Source organism: Artemia sp. Qi Xiang Cuo, chromosome 16 (genome assembly GCF_049724085.1).
Source record: "Artemia sp. Qi Xiang Cuo chromosome 16, ASM4972408v1, whole genome shotgun sequence".
NCBI classification, from domain to species: Eukaryota; Metazoa; Arthropoda; class Branchiopoda; order Anostraca; family Artemiidae; genus Artemia; species Artemia sp. Qi Xiang Cuo.
The window spans coordinates 36,246,576-36,264,432 of record NC_142809.1 but is presented as its reverse complement, the minus strand read 5'-3'; the positions used below and the strand labels follow the sequence as shown (position 1 = coordinate 36,264,432).

The 17,857-nt window shown below is 36.6% G+C and overlaps 1 protein-coding gene across 1 annotated transcript in view; it reads left to right on the top strand.

Moving 5' to 3' along the window:
- The first annotated feature begins 4,892 nt into the window (after positions 1–4,892).
- LOC148942850 (intermembrane lipid transfer protein VPS13D-like) overlaps positions 4,893–17,857 on the top strand; it is a 192,512-nt gene continuing 179,547 nt past the window's right edge. The window contains 2 exon segments of the mRNA XM_089102376.1: positions 4,893–5,024; positions 16,398–16,588. Of these exon segments, the coding sequence (XP_088958502.1) occupies positions 4,928–5,024; positions 16,398–16,588 (288 nt within the window). The 5' untranslated portion in view covers positions 4,893–4,927.

The window sequence follows — 17,857 nt, the reverse complement described above, 5'->3', positions numbered from 1 at the left end:
CCCCTTGGACCTATTTCTAGGCGAGATTCTCACCCAGGCATGATTAGGCATGTCCAGGCAAGATTATGCAGGTGCAGGCAAGATTCGGCATGTCTAGCCAAGATTTCAAGGACACCCCTTTTCCTTGCTTCTAGGCGACATTCCCGCCTTGGCAAGAGTTCAAAGGTTAGGTGGCACACCCTTTTCCCTGTTACTAGGCAAAATCACGTCTAGACACGTTCCCCAGGTGGTTGAAACTATTGATCGAGGATCAGTTTCTTTCTGGAAATGGGACAGTCAACATGGATGCTTATACACTATTGAATATTAAAAGTGTTGATGAAACGGGACCTAAAGTGCCTAAGGTGGCGGTAGAAATTACAAGGGGTTCTCGACTAACCCTAGAATGGGACAAGATGTAAAATGGGTATGTTATAATATTAAGCAAATTCAAGTCGGAAGAACAATTGTGCTTTGCGGCTAAGGTGAATATAGCGCATATACAGAGACTACAAGATGGATTAAATGCGCTGGCGAAATATATTGAAGAGAACAATTTATAGAAAAATGTCTGTATTTGGTAGTGAGACTGTTGATTTGAGAAACAGAAAATCATGCCTAATCTAGTAAAATTGGAAAAGTGGCTAGTTTTGGATGATGACTTTCTGGAATTATCTCTTCAAAGAAAGATATTTTCTGGAGAAATGCTTAACGATATAATGGGAACTGATTCCCCTTCTTTGGACTATTGAATGAAACTTTGTCGTCGTGGCACAAAGGTTTTTACTCAACTAAAAGATATTTTAACTAAGGCAAATGATATTGTGGTTTTGCTCTTAACCACTACAAGGACAGCCATTTTGTAACGCTCCTAGGAGACATTGTTTGAGAGTCAGTTTGTTTTTGGAAGTGGACCAGTCAACATCCAAAAATGATTTACACATGCCCATTATGCTTGTATACTTTGGGTAGCTGGTCATCCTTGCGAGAATTGTACTTTTGCTGATGACTATAATGAAAAGTGTAAATTATACAATCCGTGTAAATTGCATAGAGGATATGCTGTGCAAATTAAAGACTGTCATTCTTGTCTTGAAGAGATTTGTGACTCTCATAATAGAGGATTCTTATGCTCCAATTGTCACTATGATACACGCGATCAATGGGAAAATACTTACCCCGGCATGATCGCAAAAAACCCTAAACGTGAGTTCAGTTTATTTTTAAGAGACTGGTATCGTCGTGGCTTTAAATCATTTTGGGAAGAAGAACCAGGTCTAATCTTCAATTGCTGGAATAATAACAGAGTCTGGTTCTTACTAAATCTTTGTGAAAATACTGGCTACTTTGATTACAAAACTACAGACTTTTATTTGGCTGTTACAGACAGTGATTCTTCATATAAGAATTTTGTATTTGACATTGCTTCAAATAAGCAAATTGAAACACGTGAATTTTATCATATGAATTAGAGTAGTATTATTGAATTTAAAAAGATATTTAATAAAAATGAAGTTACCCTATATTGTAGAAAATGTTACCCTGATTATTCACGTCAAGACGAGTACAAGTTGAATCTCGACGAGCTACCACCACTTATCGTTTTGGCTGATTACCTACATGTAGAAGCAGAAACCTAAAGGACACAGTATTTTGTACAAAATTTTAGTAATAAAAAAATTTACGTACATTTTTAAAGTATTTCACTCTTAGGCACCGAAATTTATACTATAGAGGTAAAAAAGAGTATTCTCAACTATAAAGTCGTTCAATCGAGGATTGTCACCATAAATCTTGATAAACTCCATGTAAGGATGTCCACGACTCAATAAATCTTTTAACCGCTTCAGATTTTGAATAATAGATTTTCCGCTCTACTCAAAAAAATTTTTAATATGAGGTGAGTAGAATGTATACGGCAAGCCAAGCGGATCAAAAAATTCTATACTGCTTCTTGTTTGAAAGATGCGTAACCAATATAATCTTTACACTCAATGGACTGTTTTGGCAAGCATGACTTGCAACTTGGGCACACAAATGGCAGCTACATTTCACAACTGTAACCCAGGGATATTTCCCTTCAACAAGTGTATTGACTGAGTGGTTTATCCCCATCATAGCATTCGTTGTGTCAGAAGAGAATCCGACCCAGTTTTGTAGAGGAACACCCGCCTTCTTGACATCATCCATCACCTTCACTAGTTGGTTGAATAGACCAGACGCTGATCCGTCGCTGCATTCGACAAGAGCGAGCAAATATACCTGCACATACATTGCTTCATCACAAAAGCTGACACAAACAGCAAGTTGTTTGGCTACAGAGGAATCTGTGGTCTCGTCAATTACTACGGAGAAAAGATTCGTTTTCAGGTTTTCAAGAATCTTTTCATGAAAATGAGGGACCAACGATTGTCGGGCAATATTATTTGCTTTAGTTGTACCAAGAGTGGCCTGGCTTAGAAGATCTGGCATACTTTTTACAAGTTTCAGCAAGTCTACAGAAAGCGAATAGGGTAGATCGTGCTCAACGAGAAATGCCACTGGCTTCGCTTCAACAGTGGCCACTCTTTCGATTTTTGAATCACCAGAAAAATGAAGACTCAATGGCATGGCCTTAGAAAACGAAGTTATCCACACTTTTTTATAATCTTTGTGAGCTTTGGTCAGTTTGTGCCTTTTTGCGTCATGTTTCCCCTTTTTACAGACGAAATCCTTTTTGCAGTAAAGACAGTGAGCTAAATATCCATTGTTTTGACCGGTCAGCACCTTTCCTTTTCGTAACCTTTCATTAAAGTCAGGTTCTCTTTCCCACTCAGTCTTGTATCTTTGGTCTGCCCTTTTCTTGGTGATCCTCGGTTTTTTGTTGGAGCGTTCACTATCGTCCGAGTCTTTATCACCGTCCTTATATTCCTGATCGATATCTATCACTTCTGCCATTATGTTGTAACACGTTTGGTCTATAAACAAGAGAAATATTTAGCTATTATGTCCTTTCTTTCATGGATTGACTTGCTGATGAAAGAAACGAACCTGTATTAATTTAATTTCTTCAAGCACCAGCCTGCTGAGAACTCTTTGTTCTTTCCGGATAAATCCTTCACTGGGAATCCGACTGAAGTCGGAAATTTAGCAGAAGTAAGGCAGGAAGTTTTGATCAGTTTCGTCAAAGCAGATAGGACGTCGAATCACAGTAGATATGACGTAAACACACATATGTTACGTTTTGCTGATACCCCTGTTACTACGGTAACTGCGGATCCGCAGTTAGTCGTTTTGCAGTTACCTTGATATTTGATATACAGTTTACTGCAAAAATGACTATTACATTGCCAAAATTGTACTTTTCAAAAGTTATACCAAAAGAAAAACTTATATCGAATTACATAAGTAGGTGCTGAACTTCTTTCTCACCAATTTGACAAAATTTGGTGAAAATGAGATGACTTTTCACATACCACGGTCAGACCGTGATATCTGAATATCAGTTACCGCGGTAGCTGGCCAATTCCAGAGCTACTCAGAAACGAATTTAGCGTATCTCATTACCCCTATTTCCAACATCTAGTCAACTTCAAATAAAAAATATACATATAACAAATTATCCAGTTTCAGCCGAATTCCGGACGAAATATATGTCCAGCTAAAAAATGATTGTCAGATACGGTTTCAGCATGCCCTCTTACCCCGAAATAGAACATCTTATCAACTTCAAATAAAACTTTTGCTTTTAACAAACTTTCCGGTTTGTGCTAACAAGGAAATTGCTAATTTCGAAAAAAATTATATTTCTTAGCTGTTTCATCAGCGTGATTTTCATGATCTCTTTTTGTGAGATTCGGGCTTTCAAAACTTTCGGTAAGAACTACACCTCTCGTTGATACCATATGAGGAATTCCAATTTTGAAATGATGAAGTAACGAACTGGCAACTAGTTAAAACACGCATTTTGGCAAACAGAAAACAGATCATAGAAGCCGCCCACCCCCTAGAATAAGCCAGTACTTTTTGGCTCAATAAACTCTTTCTGACCTGATTACATCCAGGGCCATAACGACTAGGTGGGACGCGGGGCGCCTCCCCCGAATATTCTCGGCCAGTCGTTAAAAAGTAGCCGAGTCAACGCGCAGCGCCGCTGTTTTTCGTGAAAACAGTCAAAGTTTTACTTGGAAACAGTAGGTTTTTCTTAAAAACAGTCGGTGTCTTCTTGAAAATAGTTGTTTTTCTTAAAATCAGCCGAATTTTTGTCAACACAGTCGTGTTTTTTCAATAAAATTCGTTTTTTTGTGCATAAAAAAGTCGGTAAAAATGACCAGCCAGTCAATAAATACATCCCCTCCCTCCACATTTTGGCTAGTAACGGTTCTTATGACACCAAGGCCACTTAAATATAGGTACTACTTACCATTAATGCCGTCAGACAATCCTGTGAAATAAAACAAGTCTGTCTGGTTCTTGCTGCTAACTTGAAAACACTTGGGCTGAGCTGACAGAGGTCATGAAGTCATGAGATGAACCGAGAAACTCAATCGTCAAAGTTTCGTCAAACCCGCAAAAATAACTCAACCCCCTTCAAACACACTGGCCTCCCAGGGGATAAGCTGCCGACCGCCGACGGGTCATTAATAAGGTCCGTAGTTGACTTCCACGAAACGAGTCAGACGCGTCTTTGAAATCCCCATTTTATGCAACAAAGACATTTGCGAAAGATAAGAAACTTAAAGTTTGACAAATTTTACATAGAGGAATAAATGCGGTATAAAAAACCATTTCGCGGCATAATCGTGGCGTGCGGCATGATCAAAATTTTATGCGGCATTTCTTTCAGAATCGCGGCGTAATGCCGCGAAATGCGGCATAAGTAGGAACACAGCACTCAGTATTCTTTGCTTGTGCCTACATTTGAAGAAGAAACTGGAGACAGAGGCTGGTTTAGAATTTTAATTGAATAATGATTAAAGGCCTTGTGGCATGGATTCTCAACAGATACATTGGAAAATACATTGAGAATCTGAATACTGAACAACTATCCTTCGCCCTTTTTGAAGGTAAGCTAAAGCAATTTGCTAAGCATGATAAATCACTTTCCAGAAAGTTTTCTTTAACCTGATGTTTTTAAGATAAGTAGTTAAGCCAGGGTTATCATCTGAAAATATCTCAGTGAAGAATATCTGCTCAAAGAAAAGGAGGTAAATTTCTAGTGGGTCACATAATTTAGCTAAGATGAAAGTGAAAACATCATTTGATGCCTTTTTTATGCTCTTTCATGATTCAAGAATTGCTTCTGGGACTAGTTGCATCTTGAGCCCTTAAAGGGGCCCAAAGGTCAATATATACCAAATCATATTATTGAGTTAGGACTAAAATGAATACACCATTCAATGCCTTTTTTTATGCTGATTACGAATATAATAAGCATTTCTATTGGAAATGAATTTCAGCCCCCCCCCCTATATATGCCAATTCAGGGTTAGGTTAGGTTAGATATAGCCTTTATAGGGGGGGGGGGCTGAAATTCATTAAAATTGTTTTCAGCTTCACAACTTTGCTCAATCCCAATTTATAAGGTTTTAAAGATATGCAAATACATTTCCTAAATTTTGAAAATAAACTATTTATATGTCTTAAAATTCTGCTCAAATAACTGAAATTGCATTTTCAGAGCTAAAGCCAGAGAAAAAGAAACTGATAACTGAAAATTAAGGTAAAATGTTGTTTTGTCAAAATTTCAATGGGTATAGACCTGTCATGTAGGCAAATTTCATGACCCTCTAGAGGGAGAAGAAGTGGAGGTAGGTACTTCAAAAAACCTTCCCGGGACATGCTTTAGCCTGTAGACTCATCCCTGAAAGTCTCATTGTCCTAACCTAACCCCTTCCCAAGATAGCCAAAAGTAGCTAAAGTAGAATTTTACCCAGGGTATATATTTCTACATGAGGGGGGTGGGGGTAAAGTTTAAGCGGACCTGCAATTTAAAACAGACGCTAATTTTGCCTCCACCCCCCCTAATTTACAAAAATATAATCTGAAGTGGCATTTATAGGGGGGGGAGCTGAAACTAATTTCCGATAGAAATGATTACTATATTCGTAATCAGCATAAAAAAGGCATCGAATGGTGTATTCACTTTATTCCTAACTCAATAATATGATTTGGTATATATTTACCCAAATATATCCCCTGAATTGTTGATGGCAAAGTTTCAATTCACAAAATTCAGTGCTATTTTTGTTGATGGCATTTGAAGAACTTGAAACAGTAGGAAAAGTGAGTATACCCAATGGATAATATCTAAAAATTTCTATTCCATAGAATGTAAAAATAATATCCAACCATGCTTAGTTATTGCCAATATTATCCAACTAGTTAGCTATCTGAAAAATCCTTTTAAGCAAATAAGAAATTATCCAACTAGGAAAATAATTAAAATTTAAAAGAAAAATACTTTTATCTTGCTAGCCAAATCTAATAAAGCATTAGAGCCAACTTAGTATCTCTAGCTAGGTAGATAATACTTTAACTTAATGCTTCTGATATATATCTAACTAGACAGATTAGTAAATTCTTCATGCAAACTAGTGATAATATCCAACTAGTCAGACAATTTTTTCTCTTAGACATTTTTTCTCTTAGATCAGTATCACTTGAGAGTTCGTTGTGTAAACACCTTGTTTTTGGATACAAATCTTTTTAAATAAAGTTAGATTTCAACCTGTGTGTTTCCCTACAGACATTTATAATCGGATTATTTGATTCTCTGGCTATTGACATTTTTTACTGAACATAAATTCCCCTGAGATTTTGTGACTTAATAAGTACAGAGACTCAGACAGAAACATTTTAATTACCCTAGAGGATTGTATTTTTTATGGACAGCAGCGGTATGGCCGAAATGACTTCTAGATCTAGCTGCGTTGCCAGAGTTTGATTGTTGCGCTGTGGAAAGTGCGCCCGAATTTTTAGAGCAGTGTTGCCACCTACTGTACTGACTGAATATAAGCCAAAATTCTAAAGTAGTGTCCGGAACAAAATATTGATTGATAACATATACTAGACAATAAGCAGAAGAGGGGAGGGTTCCTGCCGCAAGCGCCGTATGTACCTGCCGGTATTTAGTTACCCTTAAATTGCGGGGAATTGGTGAGTGGGTCCCGACACTTCCCTTGTTCCTAGTATTGTGTGGACGGAGGCATTTGAAGTCTCAGAGGCGTTTGTCTGTGCAAACAAAGCAGAATTCGTCAGTCGTGCGCGCAATATCCCATGCTGCTGTGCATAGAGCTTGTTACGTCATGATGTTTGAACAGAGTGAGAATTTGCATTATTCGCCCGTGTTGAATTTCGTTCAGCAAAACAAGGAAGAGGGAATAGATGATGAGACTATCAAAAGATTTGGAGTGGAGTTTTTTGATTGCGAAGTGATTGTGATCGCAAAGAAATGGCTGGGCTTGAAGCTGGATCCTGATGCGCCATTTCAGAAGCGAACCGGAACGAAGGCACCATCTAGTCACCTTGGTGATATCTTGGAAATGCTGAGAAAAGGTGATTCAGATTGTTTTACAATTCCGACTTTCGTCATTCGAAGCCCTTCGGAAGTGCCAGTTATCCCGGCTTCGGCTTACTCGGCTTTGCTCTCAAAAGTCAATGAACTGAACTTGCATCTAAAAACTATATCCAATCAGTTCGAGTCTTATTCAGCCAATTTTCCACCGCTACCCCAGCCTGGGGATGCTGCTTCTTCACTATCGAGTAGCCATGCTACAGTGATTGTTTCAAACCGTCCGCAAACAGTTTGCAACCCCAAAAGTCGAAAGGAATTCTTAGACCAATTGTCAGGTCACGAGTCAGTTTCCAGTGTCCGCCCACGAGGTGACAAGTTGTATGTCAACATTGAGAAATCTGTTATTTCGGATTTCTGCAATTCGATTAGTGCAGCCGCATCGGGTGCTACCACTAAAACTGTGCTTAAGCGTCACCTTGGGATTGCTAGAGGTATCCCTGAGGATTTTGACATTGCTGGACTAAATTCGTACCCTGGTGTGACTGAAGCCACTCGTTTCGGCTCTTCACAAACAATTAAGCTAGAGTTTTCGGATACATTCGCAAAAGGCAATGCCATCAAGAACGGCCTGAAAATAGGTTATGAATTATTCCGTGTGTACGATTTCATCAGTGTACCCCGTTGCTGCTTCAAATGCCGATCCCCAGATCACATGATGAAGGATTGCACCAGTCCTGTTGATAAATGTGCTCGTTGTGCCGGTAATCATACTGCCACTAAGGAAACGCCTTGCCAAAATAGCCCTAAATGTGCAAACTGCAACGGTGATCATACATCCTTTAGTTTGAAATGTCCAGTGCTCAAGTCTCGCGTTTCGAGTAGTGCCCGAAAATGATGCAGTCCCTTTCAGCTGTCTCGTACAACATAAATGGTACCAGAAGAAAAGAGCATGTTATTGACGAACTTGCATGTAACTATGACATTGTCTGTTTGCAAGAACACTTATTATCGTCGGCTAATACAAACCTGCTAAAAAGAAGTGCTAATCACGTCGTTTTCGTATCGGCGGAACGAACTACTTTCGGACGGCCGTCGGGTGGGCTTGCTTGTATATTGAACCGAAATAGTGTTGCTTGCTACTCGCCTGTGCTTTTTCACAGTGATCCTAACATTTTGGCCGTGCGGATTAATGATTTAGTGATCGTAAATGTTTACTTGCCTTGTGAGAGAAAATCGGTTCAGTCTCTTAACAGATTCGCTAAGACTTGCAGTGTATTACAGAAACTTTTGGAATCCGTCTCAAATCAAGGTTATCGTTTTTTGATCGCTGGAGACTTTAACGCTGACCTGCTGTCATCGAATATTCGCTCGGATTTGATATTTGATTCGCTGCCGCAGTTTAAGCTGGTTGAAAAAACTTGTATATATTCTTATCTTCATCATTCCGGTAGTCAAAGTAATATTGATCATGTTGTTTGTTCTCCGGGCCTACCCGTTTCTACTGTAACTGTTCATGAAGATCATTGCGATTTAGATCACCTACCGATTTCGTTTGTTTTTCAAATACCGATTTGTACTAATCGTAATGCTTTACAAGCAGGACGAAGATGGGTTTTCCGTCGAAATTGGAATAAGATAAATTTATCGCTGTATATTTCTACGCTAGCTATGCTACTTGCTACAATTCATGTTCCTTTCCACCTTCTACAGCTTAGTTGTAAGTCTTCAAATGATAAAAATACTCTAAATGATTATTATCTAAAATTAGTATCTTGCCTTAAGACAGCTGAATTGACCGCTGTACCACAGGAGCGAGTCAGGCGAAACACGCGTAAACCGGAGTGGTCGTGGGATCCTGAATTGAAATCGATTAAAAATAAAGCAAAGTTTTGGTTGCGGATTTGGGTTTCTTGTGGTCGTCCGTCTGAAGGGGTTATTCATCAAATAAAGCAAAAGACAAAATTAGAATATAAAAATTACCTGCGCTCGACTAAATCAAAAATATCGAATTTCCCGTTAAGTAATTCTGATTGGCAAAAGGTAATTAATTCTGAAAAAGTTGATGATTCTTTTGCTACAAGCCCGATTAGTGCCGGTGCATGGCATAGTTATTACAGTAAAGTTTTTAGTTCAGTGAATTATCATGTCCATTCGGTTTTTTCGAAACTTCTCATTGCCGCACTTCCCGTATCGCTGAGCCAAACTCAGACTTTGCCTGTCGAGCTCTCTGTGGTTCAGCAGGCAGTAAAAAAGTTGAAATCAAATTCCCTCGATTGTGATGGCATTTCTGCCAACCATTTAAAAGTTGATTGCCCACTTCTTTTTCAACACCTGCAGTTGCTTTTCCAAATGTGCTTGTGTGCGTCTGCGGTACCGGATAGCTTCCTATGTGGGTCTGTAACATCAATTCTTAAAAGAGGAAACCTCCTAGCGATTGCTCGTCGTATCGGCCAATAACTGTGTCATGCAATCTCAGTAAAGTTTTTGAATATGTTCTTCTTCCGTCAATATCGAGTACACATTTTGGCGAAAATCAGCTTGGATTTTAGTCTGGGGTGGGGTGCCAGCAAGCCCATCGAGTTCTAATTAATCTTCTGATTGATGCGACTAAAAAGGGATATGAACTCCATCTTTGCGCCTTGGACCTTTCCAAGGCTTTTGACAGCGTCGTCCACTCACAAGCTCTGTTTTCCCTTTTTAGTCATGGCATTAATCTTTCTCTGGTTTCTCTCCTTCGTTATTGGTATGCCAATTCTTTTCTACGAATAAAAGCTGAAGGGGTTATTTCCGATTCTAAAATTCCGGTTCGGCGTGGTGTCAGACAAGGTGCTTTCCTTTCCCCTTCTATCTTTAAACTTTGCATTTCTTCTGTTTTATCTTCTATCCCAACCACTTGTATTTTTCAGGCGATTAATCTTTCTTACATAGCGTATGCTGATGATATACTTCTAATTAGTAGGACTAGAAAAGGTCTTTCTGGTTCTGTATCTACAGTTGCAACAAACCTTAGTAAGATTGGTCTATCACTGAATTTTTCTAAATGTGAATATCTTTCGTTTAACAGTAATTGTAACTCGCCTTTAGATTGCGCTTCTTTTTCTGTCCCATGTGTCTCTTCTTTTCGGTGGTTGGGTATAAACATTGCTAAAAATCTTAAATCTCTCCGAGAACAAGCCGTGGCGAATTGTAAGAAAAAGATCCAAGTATCTTACTCCAAAATCGTTGCCAATCGGGGGAAATACAGTAGGAAGACCCTTGCTAAATTGTATTCTGTTTTTACTGATCATTCAATTTTGTTCCTTTCTGGTGTTTATCCCATTCTTGGGCGAAAAAATACCCGGTCATTACGTTCTTATTATTTTCGGTTCTCGCGTTTTCTACTGTATTTGCCTCCGTGGTACCGGAACCGTAACCTTGTCTCAGTTTTTGGGCTTCCAGATATAACTTAAAAGATAGTTGAGCTTGCTGACAAACTCACCCAGACAGTGAAGGCTCTCCCAGCTCATCATGGGTTTGTACGCCTCCTTCATTGATTTAGTGTATTTACTGTGTATTTAGTCGATTTGTATGTATTTTTTCTTTTCTTTTATTTATACTCCGCTTTTGTTACCTTAGCGGGTTAAAAATAAATTATTATTATTATTATAGCATGAACATCTAACTTGGTGGATAACACTTTGTCCTAGCCATTCTGATATTAATCCAACTAGGTAGATAAGTAACTTCCCGCCTAGTTAAATATTTATCAGAAGATCTAAGACTCAGCATTATCCACCTAGTAAGATATTCTTGCTGTGCCTAAGAGAAAAAATTTGTCTGGCTAGTTGGATATTATCCCAAAACTGCATAGCCTAATTAAATTTACTTTTCCTTCTAGTTGGACATATGTCAGGAGTGTTAAGACTTGGTATTATCCACCTAGTTAGATGTTCATGCTGTGCCTAAGAGAAATGAATTGTCTGGCTAGTTGGATATTAACCCCAAACTGCTTAGCGAATCTTCTTATCTGCCTAGTTGGATATATGTCAGAAACACTAAGCTACATTATTATCCAACTAGGTAGATATTCTCTCTGTGCCTAAGAGAAACAATGTATCTGGCTAGTTGGATATATATCAGAAACAGTAAGCTACATTATTATTCAACTATGTAGATATTCTCTCTGTGCCTAAGAGAGACAATTTATCTGGCTAGTTGGATATTAACCCCAAACTGCTTAGAAAATCTTCTTATCTACCTATTTGGATATATATCCAAAACACTAAGCTATGTTATTATCCAACTAGGTAGATATTCTGTATATTGCATAGACAGTCAAATATTCAGCTAGGTAGGTAAAGGTATAAGAGTCTTTAAAATGGAGAGTCTTAAAAATCCATCTCCATTATCTGTCTAGCATGATACTAAGTGTAGTTGGATATTATTTTTACATTCTATAGAATGTAATTTTTTTTAGGAATATCTATTGGGCACCTTCCTGTAGGAAAACAGTTTATGTTTGAGTTGTTTAATAAATGTGATTTGAATTGTTATAAATATGTATTTTTGGAATATTTTACTCTTGAACAACTTATTTATAAACTAGTGATATGTTTTTAACCACTTTTCAATCAAATACTGAGTATTGATAACTTCTTTGTGTTGTTACAAAAATGAAATACATTTGGGGCCCTTTAAGGGCTTAAGATGCAACCAGTCCCAGAAGCATGTCTTGAATTATGAAAGAGCATAAAAAAGGCATCAAATGACATTTTCACTTTCATCTTTGCTAAATTATGTGGCCCACTAGAAATTTACCAAAAAGATGGACTTTTTGTATTTTGGCATTTCTAAGAGGTCAATATTTAAAAATGGACATCCACTGCATAGCTAGTATAGAATAATATAGATTATATATACAGATTAACTCCATGGCTAGGCTAATAATACATATACATTTTTTTCTAGCCAAATAGGTGGCTATTATGACTGACAGTGTGTTTATAGAATGTTTAGATTAGTTAACCAGTTGGGTTTTAAGGATTAGGCACATGTAGCTGATTTTGGGAACCAATTTCAGCAAGGGTATATTCCATGTCAAGTGATTATAATTAATGATGCTAAGAGGCAGGGCTTAGTGATGTTTTTGGTGATTAATCATCATTAATTAGGCCTATGATTAATTTACAATAATCATTAAATACAATTAATTACATGCCCAAAGCTCTAAAGCCCTAGTACATTCCTTGTCTAGAATGTAATTAATGATGATTAATCACTGAAAAACCCTCACTAAACCCCGCCTCTTAGCATCATTAATTAGAATCACTCAATGTGGAATACACCCTTGCTGAAATTGGTTCCCAAAATCAGCTATATGTGCCTAGCCCTTTACATCTCACTTAGGCTATATATACACTTCAATCTGAATTAGCCAACTAGTCAGCTACTAGTAATAGAGTTCTATATACACTATAGAATTAGCTAAATAGTTGGTTATTAAGATCCCACATAGATATATCCTACATTTAAGTTTAAATTAGTGGTAAAATTGTAGTATAAAAGGTAATTTAGCTAGGGTAAAAGTAAATACATCACTTGCTGCCTTTTCTAATGCTCTTTCATAGTCTAATAATTGTATCCTGGAGAAATTCCATTTTGAGCCCTTAATGGGGCCCCAAAAGGTAAAACAGTCCATAGGTTGCCAAAGTTTTAAAAACATGTTTAAAAACAAACCATCTAGTGAGAAAAATTTGTATTTGTAGCTGATACAGGACCAGTAATTTTTATTTTCCTTAATATTAATAGTAAAATGTTATTTTAAAAATAAATTTGTAGAATTTTTTAAAAAAGCTATAAACCCCTCAAAAATGATGTCAGTTTGCCTGTGATGTCATTTTTGAGGGGTTTTTGGCTCTTAAAAAAAATTCAAGTCCATGACACTAAGGTAGGGTAAAGGCACCAATGATTTGGCAGTGCAATTTTGGAACCACCTCTGACATTTTCCTTCAAAACAGGATAACTCTGCTTAGTTGTGACTTGGAATAACATCTCTTGAAGCCATTGTTGTATTTTGACAATGCAATACGTGGAAACTATATCCAACACACCCAAATCAGGAAAGAATATTCAATTCAATCAGTTTCCTGTTTTCAACACAAAATGAGCTCCCAACAATTTTTTAAGTATGTAATGTTCAAACTGTCATTGCCATACTTGTTTTTTTTTTGCAGAAAAAGTTGGGATCAGCAACCAATGCATCAAGATGCATCTGATCTTCTGTTAAATGTAACCATATTTGCTTTTGCCTGGTAAAGTTAAGGTTAAAATGGTAGCTAATATTATATGTACAAAACTAATTTCCAAGTGTTAGAATTTCTTATCTGATATAGTGGAATACTAGACCGATTCAAAATGTTCCTTCAGCTAAATTCAAATGTAGGTATTGGCATCTATTATGCAATTCATTTCTATTGAGAATATCTTGTAGTAACCTTGTCAAAATTTTTGATAGACAGCCACAAGCCCTGTTCAAATATAGGTAACTCAGCTGAACATGTAAAACAGCTGAGAAACAATTGGTGTAAAAACTCAAGGGTCCTCTGACAAGAACATCAACAACATCTCAACAACAAGAGATTTTGTTGATTATTATTTGTAATAATATTTCACATATATATTGAAATAGCATCAAATCAGTTTTACTGATTTGATGCTAGATGCTAGATTTTTCCATCATCTAAGGAACCACTGCTTGACCTTGTTCTATATTTATATTTTTAAATGTTTAACTCAGTTGATTACAACACCCTAATTCTTTTATTGTTGAATAAATTTGAAGTAGACCCTCTCTTATTAAATTTTATATACGTTTTCTTTCAAATAGATCCCAAGCTGTAAAATACAAAATATTCTCTCTGAACCCCTTCCTAATTAGTGCATGGAATTCCTCAAGGAACTCTGTTAGGCCCACTCTTATATGCAGTATTGATTTTCTTAAGATTCCCTCAATGGTGTTAATAATATGGATGACCTGCTGATCCTTGAAGTATGTCATAGAACTATCAAAAATTACCCCATCAAAATCCTACCCTTGTTTTGGATAAAGCTAAGAACTTACATATGAAAGTAAATTCCCCTAAGTAAAATATAGTGACAATAAACTTCTTAAAATCCACTCCTGTTTTCTTAGACTGTATCCCAACCATATTGCTGATGAAACATGTTAAACCCCTTGGTGTCACAAACTTCTTATAATCTTAAGCAGGACATGCATATTTCAAGAATTCTGGACTCTCCAGACAAAGGATAGTCAAAACTAATTTTTTTAAATGTGGATTAAACTGGTAGATTACCTTTGAAATGACCAAATGTTGGAAACATTTTTACTGTGAACAACAAAAAAATCATTGCTGGACCATTAAAGCTGAGAGAAAGTGGGCCATTCCAGATAGCATATATAGAGAGACCTATATCACACATTGTATTATAGAGACCTAGGTCACACAATTACACTCTATATGATAATCCAATTTTGTTCCTATAGTTGTATATGCATACATTTACACATTTAAAATAATTGAAGAGAAACAAAGAAATAAAGTAAAAAGAATAGGCATGTTAAATCTACCAGGATCTGCCCACAAGTATTCCCCAAGTATTTTGACATATGTCAAATTGGGTTCTGACTTATTTAAAAAACAGGTAACTTTTTTGTTCTGTTAAATTTGTAGGTGAAAACACTCCAATTTCAGAAAATTCGAGTTTTGTACCCTTTTCTGATAAAATTTTGAACTTCTAATCAAACATGTAGATTTGTAGGTATTTTTCCTACTTATTGAAACACTTTTCAAACCAAAAGTCTTTAAATTAAGTCTTCTGGAGCAGAAAAAGTTTTTTTTTTTTTTTACAAAAACTGTCAAATCATTGGTACCTTTACTCTATACATAAAATTTTTGTAGAAAATTAAATAAAACAGAATAATGCACTTTGAGTAAAACAAAAATGTCTGTTCCTTGAGGTTCTGGCAAACAAAATGCATGTTTGGTATTCACCAATTATTTTTCTGCTGCCTGAGATGTCTTTGACCAGAAACAATCCATAAAAATTTCAAATCTTCCAAGCTTGGGTTTTAACTAGAGTTCTTTTAAATTATGAGTAGAGATTTTTTGCCACAATCTAATTGTTATCTAGCAGTTTTTGTTAGTAGGCCTATAACAGAAATAGAATTGTTAGTCAACAGGCCACGGAAATATAATAAATTGGCAGGATATCAAAAAACACAAAGAAAAGCTAGTTGGCTAATTCCACATTATATTTAAACTCTGTTTGTCTATTTCAAGCTTCAATAAATATATATAAACTCTGTTTGTCTATTTCAAGCTTCAATAAATTTATATAACTGATACCTTAATAGCTACTCAATTATTAGTTGGCTAATTCTATTGTAGCCTATATGTGTTAGCTAATTCAATGGCTTTCCTCTATTGATAGTTGACTAGTTGGCTAATTTAAACTCAAGTTCATATATAAGTGCAATCTTAATAGCCAACTAGGCTAGTTAGCTAGTCTTATTGTATATATAGAATTCTATTGAGAGCTGACTAGTTGGCTGATTTGAACTCAAGTTTACATATAACCAGAATCTTAATAACCACCTAGTTAGCTAATTATATAGTTTATATGGAACTCTAACCTGGAAAACTGGAAAAGATAAAAGCATAAAATACCAATTAGTTTGCATTTACAGTGTTTTTCTCTAGTCCAATAATTTTTGGATGATTTACAAAAGTGATTTCTTTTCAGACCAGTGTCAGTGCTGGTTGCAAAATCTGTTAGATGAAAAGCTAATAGTTTATCCTTGAAATCAATGACTTTCATGATAAACTATGCTCTCACATTAGAAAATTGTATTTAGGCACTGACAGTTTAAATATCTTTTAAGGAAACATAAATCTCGAAAATTTACCTTTGAAGAAGACAAACTTGGAACATCTGGGTCTGCCCCTGGCAATCACAAATGGATTTCTTGGAAAGGCAAATATTAAAGTCCCTGTTAGCAGGTTTAGAAGTGAGCCCTGGATCCTGTCTTTTGAGGAACTTGTTGTTGTTCTTGGACCTGTGCTCTCAGATGATGTAGGTTAATTTATCTTTTTGTCTAATTGTACCAGACATAGCTTTATGGGGAAAAGGTATACAGTTGATCAAATTATGGCCTAAAATGCTCTTCCCCCCCTCCTGTTCAAAGGATCAGACTTGTGTGCACCTATTGTTCTTTTGAATTAATTTTTAAAGTTAATAGAATCCTGAATTTAATTCAAATTATCAACTGTAGAGCTCTACAAGGAAATGAAAAGATTTAAAGTATTATTTTCTTTTTCCCTGAAAAGACTGTGTCAATATAAAACGAATAGAAATGTCCTCCTCAAAAACTCAATTTCCAATCGAATGAGCCCCTTTTGAAGTTTCTACAACAACCCCTTCCATATGAAGTGCCCTTCTCTAAAGGAAAAAAAATAATAAATAGTACTTTGTGCCAACATCGTTCTTATATGCCCTCAGGGCATAAATTAAAACCTTTGCCCTGATGGTTGTGGGTTGTGGGGGAGTGCCCTCATCAAAAACATATTTTCTATCTGGAAATCAACTATGGTGAACAAAATGGCTATCTAAAAATTTTGATTGGAAGTGTTTAGGGAAATGATGGGCGTGGGGAGGGGGGGGGGGCTAGTTGTCTTTCAATCACTTTTGACTATTAAAAAGGGCACTAGCCACTCCAATTTCCAATCGAATGAACCCTTTTCGAAGTTTCTACGACAACTCCTTCGATACGAAGTGCCCAGCTGAAAAAAACACATTGTGCCCACATCGTTCTTAACTTAGGCAGCGCTAGCGCGCTGCCTATGATAGTATTGGTTATTGGGAAGGATACAGACGTTTCCAGAGGGGATGTTTTCTGTTGGTGGTGGGGGGGGGGGTCGGGGGTTACATGGGAAGATCTTTCCATGGAGAAATTTTTCATGGGGGAGGGAATTTTCCATGAAGAGTGTGCCGGATTTTCCAGCATTATTTAAAGAACGATCAAAAACTAAATTAAAAAACGTTTTTTTTAACTGAAATTAAGGAGTTAAGACTTAAAAGGAACAGAAATTATAACGTATATGAGGGGGTTCTCTCCCTTGTCAATACCTTGCTCTTTATGCTAAAGTTTTTCTTAGTAGTTTCCAAAGGGCTATTTATTCTAATTAAAAGGCCTTTGTGATTCAGGTCATTCTTAAAGAATTGGGACAAAATTTGACCCTTAGCATAAAGAGTGAGGTATTGACGTGGGGGCGAACCCCCTCAATAAGTAATAATCTTTTGACGCACCTTCTCAACCCTCATTAGCTGAAAAAACGTTCAGAA